The sequence below is a fragment of the Streptopelia decaocto genome (genome assembly GCF_964273445.1).
Source record: "Streptopelia decaocto genome assembly, chromosome: 2".
Classification (NCBI taxonomy): domain Eukaryota; kingdom Metazoa; phylum Chordata; class Aves; order Columbiformes; family Columbidae; genus Streptopelia; species Streptopelia decaocto.
Window position 1 is genome coordinate 109,041,521 of NC_138655.1, and position 6,000 is coordinate 109,047,520.

The following is a 6,000-nucleotide window of genomic DNA, read 5'->3' on the forward strand; positions in this document are numbered from 1 at the left end:
TTTGCAAATCAAATCGGGAAAGACTCCCAGGAACTGGTATTTCAGACTCTCATTATCTTTTTGTGGCCACTGGATATTATTCTTGCTGTAAACATCCATGGAAATTTGAGAGGGATGTAGAGCACTCATTTCAACAGGTGATCAAAGAGGCAAGTAATGGGAACCCTACATAATGTTTGCCCTGGAAAGAGCTCCCATCTACTGGCAGATGCCAAAAATATCTGTCTTTCAAAGGGGTGATTATTAAAACACTGGCAGGATCAGCATGTCATTGTGAACAGACCATTTTAGCTAAATGGTTCTACCTCCTTAAGAGATGTGCTATTCTAATTTTCTCAAAGCACAGCCAGTTCCATGGTAAAACTGAAATAATGAAAGAGAATGGCATCAAGAACCAGACCGCAGGCACATACTCTGCTTCTCCTTATTTATGTCCGACCCAAGAGAGTGTGATGAAAAACAAAAGATGAACTATGTCAGCACATATGAGTCAGAGTTGCGCGATACTGTTCACCCTCACCTTAATGTTATTCTCAAAGTTGCTGAAAATATTGAGCAATAAGAATACACCAAGAAGAATGGCATACTTACGAAGTGCTATGGGACTAATTAGTCTGAACTATGCAAATTATAACAGGAAGCATGTAAAGTTCATCCATCCTCAAGGAGCTTTTCTGCTGCTCAGTGATTCTGATGCAAGAAGCATTATGAAAGAACCTTGTGAACCAGGAAACCCTTGGGGTCTTGCCAGCCAAGGAGAGAATTTCTCGTATGCCTCATTAAACTTTTCTGTTTGATTACCGTAACAGTTTATAACGATAATATTACTAAAGTCACAGAATGACATTCTGGCTTCATTACTGTGAACTGTAGAAGTCCCATGGGTTTCAATAGAATCAGAACTTCCACTATAGATTTTCAGCCCAGAAAATGTCATTTTTTAATACAGACATAGAATGGTTTTGGTTGGAAGGGACCTTAAAGATCAAATACATTGTTAGTATATCAGATACATTGGTAGCATATAGCTGCCTAACTATGTGGCAGTGCAGTTTTACTAAATATATTAATTTTCAGTAGCAATTTGTTGAGATGAAAGGGCTCTTATACTTTAGTGAGTCTTACAGCTACATAGGGATATGCACAGTGACAACGGTGTGCAGAAAATGTATCTTCTCAGATTTCATATAGGAAGGAACAACACAATATTGAAGTTGTGTTTGTGCATATTTGTGTGCGCATCTGTCCGGCTGTTAAACCAAGCATCCTTCTGCCTCAGGAAATCCCCGCCTTACACAGACAGACACATCCACAAGGGCCAGATCTGAAGGGATCTCTAAAATAAGAATGAAGAAGCAGACCTTAAAGAGAAAGTCGGGTGGCATCGCAGAAGCTGTGTCTTCTGCTGGAACAGCCTGATCTTGAGAAGGTGCAGCCTGGATTTCTTCAGCGGGTTTCTGCTCACTTCCAACTTGAGAAGTTTCACTGGGAGAAGCGTCTGTGCCCTGAGTGCCCACCTCTGCTGCGGCATCTTTGGACTCGTTCACAACGACTTCATGTTCTTCTCCCTCCCCCTCATTGTTTGATGCTGGCTCTATTACTACTGAAGGGATGCCGCTGACCTTTTCCTGAGGAAAAAAAATAAAGTACTTTATTTCAAGCAGGAAAACACAATTATTTGTTTATTGCACAGGACATATATGGGAATGGGGATTTCTTTCTTCTCCATAGAGGATTCTTACATTAAGACAGAAAACAGTACTTGTGCAAGAACGTAAAGGAGTAATCCCTTCCCTGTTTTCACTGTTCCACTTAGCTCTCCTAAGTCTACTTACTATATTACCACAAATCATTGCAGTAAACAATAAAAATGCTCTGCAGGTTGTTTGGGTTTCATTTTCAAGTGCATGGAAATTACCAGAACTTTCTCCTACACCCTGCTCTTAAATTTGGGTGGGTTTAGATAAAGCCATAATTTCTAGGTGTCACTGTCCTATATTTCTTTTGGAATTCAAGTCAGCAGGATAATAGTGATATAAAGGTGAAGAAAGAAGGAAACGTGACCTATTTCTTTGACTGATTGAGGGTATTTCTCCTGATTTACAGCAATGTAACTGAGAGCAGAAAAAGGGAAAAAAGCTAAGTAGGTAGCACCTGACCAATAATGAAGCCCAGGACAAAATACATATAATGAAATTTGTTGGAACATCCAACCTGAAAAAAACAAATTCACTGATCCTTTGCCAGACCATTCTATTCTAGTGCACAGAAGAAATAATACTTGCAATGACAGCAGGTGGCAACTGGCTGCCCAGCTGCAGGGTCTGCTCTGGTAGCTGTTCCCCAGCTCCTCAGAGGTTGCAGAAGAAAAGGCAGCAGACCAGAATCAGATACATAGCTTGACCTCCATGATTTACTTAAAACAAAGTAGTACTATTGATAGGACAGGGTGCCATGAGACAAGAAAAATCTATTTCTTTCTCTGCCTGTTTCTCCAGAAAGCCCTGTTAGGTTATGTGTTAAAGCTTATCTCCGCAGAGGAGCACAGAGAGAAAACAGCAGGAGGCAGAGCCCAAACAATACCCCGTCCATGCTGCTCCCAAGGAACCATCAGCCCATCAAGTCCCATCTCCACAAACCCAGGTGAGTGCAGAGGCACAAAGGCAGGCACAACCTAAATTAAGGACTCAGAAGAAGGCACATCCTATCCCAGGAGAGCCTCAGCCTTGCTACTGGACCTGGGGGCACAGAGCTGGAGCATTCTTCACAGAATCATTGAAACTCCTCAGATGGAGGAGTTACAAGGGTCATCAAGTCCAACTCCTGTCCCTGCATGTGACAACTCCACAGTTCACACCATGTGTCTTGCCCCTCCTGGGCTGTTGAATCTGTCCTGATTCCCCTAACACACTCTCTCATGCACCGACATGAATTACCTGAGTTATATCAGCCTCCTTTTCTTCTCCCTGAGGTTTGTCACCTTCAGCAACACCCTCCTGTTCAGTGGTAGCAGCACTGTCACCAGCTCCTGCTGCCACAGCCACACCGGCTTCTGCTGCTGCAGCCCCCTCGGTGACAGGTACCACCTACAAACAACAGGAGGGAGCGACCATTCAGGGTACGAGTTCTGGGTAACTGCTGGAGAGACCATGGACTGCTCTGCAACCTCCTTGGGTGGTGTCAACCCACGGCCTTGGTTTCATTGAGGTTCCTCCTGATTTGTGGGGGACAGCAGTGCTGGGAGGAAGCCGATTAACAGGTGGGAGAGAGACATTTACGAAACCTCACTAGGCACGTTTACCAGAATCCTCAGGTGTCACTAGTGGACTTACAGTTTGCCAAGGCTCTGGTGTTTTTTCCTTCTCTTGCCTTCAAGCTGTATTGTGGAATAAATTCACCACAGGTTTCTGCTGAGGAGAAGGAGCTGTCCAGGGGTCCACAGGACCCTGTTACCCCCAAAATAAGACCTTCCCTGTAAATAAGCCCTAGCATGATTTTTCAGGATTTTTGACGATGCTTGAAATATAAGCCCTACTCCAAAAACAAGCCCTCATTACAGTTCATAAAAAGTCAGTTTAAATAGTGTCCAGGCAGCTATACCTGTAAAAAAGTAAGCATCTTTTGGAGCAAAAAATGTATAAAAGACCCTGTATTATTTTCAGAGAAACAGGGTAGTGGAGTCTGTTCTTGGGAAGAGGCTCCAAGCCTTCTCTAGCTACTATCACATACACCTAGACCTGTGCTGGCTTGAAAAATATTGCCTTAACTACAGACCTCTTTCTAATAGAGGGGAAAAATAGAGGGGAAAAAATGTAACTGTAAAGATCTATAGCTAGGTCAGTATATGAAAACATACATAAAAGCCCATTCAGTCTGGATATGACTGCTGAAAAGTTAATGCATATTTTGTTCCATTTCTTGAGGTGGATAGAAAAGCACCTGCCTATAGATCAATGCTGAATCCTTCATCCAGCAGAGACTGTTGCTGTAATTTATGTATCCCCCTAACATTTGTATTGGTACATATGAGTATATGCTTACAGTAACAGATAAATACTTACAGTGGATTAATCTTATTAATCAAATTATCTTCAATGTGGAATTTTTAATGTATGGCAGATAGCACCAGGATAAAGTAAAAACACTGAATAAAACTTGTTTTCTAGGTACCAGTGTCAAGCTACAGTTAGCAGAATTATCTCTGATCTTCAGTTAACATCCTGATGCTCTTTGTTTCCTCAGTTTGAACTTTCCTCCACAGATGAGGCTAACTCAGCTGCCTTAACTCAACCTGAACTACCAAATGCAGCCGATGAAGGATGCCCTATTGTAAAAAGAAGTAACATCAAAAGATATGGGCAGGTGTTGACATCTTCTCCTGTGACTTGCAAGGCATTCAAATCTGCCACTCATAGTATTGCCAATTTTAGCAGCCTTGACCCAAGAAGGTACTCAAATAAATGATGAGTATAAAAGCCCTGGAAGAGGTTAGTAAGAAAGAGGGGGAACAGAGTGCGTATCAGATTGATTTTATACTGCACATTTCTAACAGCATGCTGAAGAAATCGATCTTTCTGTCTGTTGTGATTAGGATCAACACTTCTTTTCTATTTATTGGATTTGTATAGCTCATTTTATGTCACTAAGGAGGAGAATACTAATTTACATGAATCAGCTCCCAAATGTCCTGCTGTGAAAGGGTGATGTTCTCACAGCCTGTGGCCATGAGTCACTGGATGTATACCACAGATTCTAAATTAGCTATCTCTAGTAGTACTATCGAAATTTGGACAGTTGCCCCATTATACCAACCAGACAGGGGACAAAGAAAAGGTCATCCAGATCCAGTATAACGAGGCCTGCCACAGAAGAGCCACTTGCAGTTGTAATGGTAGCAGAAGCGAATGCTTCTTTACCCGGGCTGCAACCAATTCTCGTTTGCACATTCCTCTCATTAACTCTGCTGTCAGCTCCACAAAATGCCATGGAGTCAGCAGCAGCAAGAAGGAGGCCGAGAAGAGGAGGAAGAGGAAGAGGGAGAGGAGGGCTACTGAGCCTGTGAGTGGGGGTCTGCCAAAGGAGCTCCCTGAGCTGTGCTGGATTTCCAGAGCTGAAGATCTGGCCCCATGGCTGCATTTAGAAATGGGCTGAGTAATTTTTATGACGGTTGGTTATAATTGCAGCTAAGCTAGCTAACGTAATGTCAAGAGGAACTAATCATCATTATTTAGGGAATACAGCAATTGCTTGCGAAGTCTTGGAAGACTTTTGGGATAGTACTGAAGAATTTGTTATGCAAGTTACAGTATCAGAGGGACCACCCTCCTCTGGAGGCCAGATATCAGCTTAGCAAAGAGCTTGATCTCTTATGGCAGCTCTTCTGCATACAGCATTTTAAACAGAACACAGAGTCAGACTTACCAGATAAGAGACCTCAACTTTATAAGGAAAAGTGGTAATAGAATAAAAAGGGGAAAGATGATACATTTCAAAGACTTAGCCTTGACGCCCACAGGACAGTGAGGAATTCCTTCCATGTTTCTTCTTGGACCAGACTTCTTGTGAGTGACAAGCCAACACTAGAGAAGCAACGTGACACTCTTTTGTGTCAACACCAAGCTGGGCCTGATCTACACTTCCATCCCGTATTTTCTTGCTAGTGTAATTCTACTGATTTCTACATGGGTGTCACAGTGGTGGGGAGGACTACAGAACCAGTGAGTCCCAAACTCACTTCCAGTGACAATGGGATATGCTGAAGCCACAGAAATATCCTCGTCTCTAGCAGAGCTAATGCTGTTTTACAGCAGGGTAACAAACCCAAGCTTGGGCAGCTGGACTTAGCACATTCTGAAACCAAAGGCTTATGACCTTTTTGTACCAAAATGAGTACCAACAAAAAATAAGGTTGCCAGCAACTTGAGATACAAATCCTAAGTGATTAATGACTAGGAGTTACCATCTCTTTCTCAGTCCCTACTTCTATTCTTGCATTTAATA

At 42.5% G+C, this 6,000-nt stretch overlaps 1 protein-coding gene and 1 long non-coding RNA gene across 2 annotated transcripts in view; one reads left to right on the forward strand and one right to left on the reverse strand.

Annotated features, from left to right (window-relative positions):
• Positions 1-1,371, forward strand: part of LOC309436002 — a 33,045-nt gene extending 31,674 nt beyond the window's left edge. Inside the window, exon 3 of the long non-coding RNA XR_014183262.1 lies at positions 1,280-1,371. This is a non-coding gene — a long non-coding RNA (uncharacterized lncRNA). The remainder of the gene's footprint in view (positions 1-1,279) is intronic.
• Positions 1-6,000, reverse strand: part of AMPH (amphiphysin) — a gene marked incomplete at its 5' end in the record, with an annotated part of 117,139 nt that overhangs the window by 3,315 nt on the left and 107,824 nt on the right. Inside the window, 2 exons of the mRNA XM_082044837.1 lie at positions 1,362-1,628; positions 2,937-3,086. Coding sequence (XP_081900963.1) covers positions 1,362-1,628; positions 2,937-3,086 — 417 coding nt within the window. The remainder of the gene's footprint in view (positions 1-1,361; positions 1,629-2,936; positions 3,087-6,000) is intronic.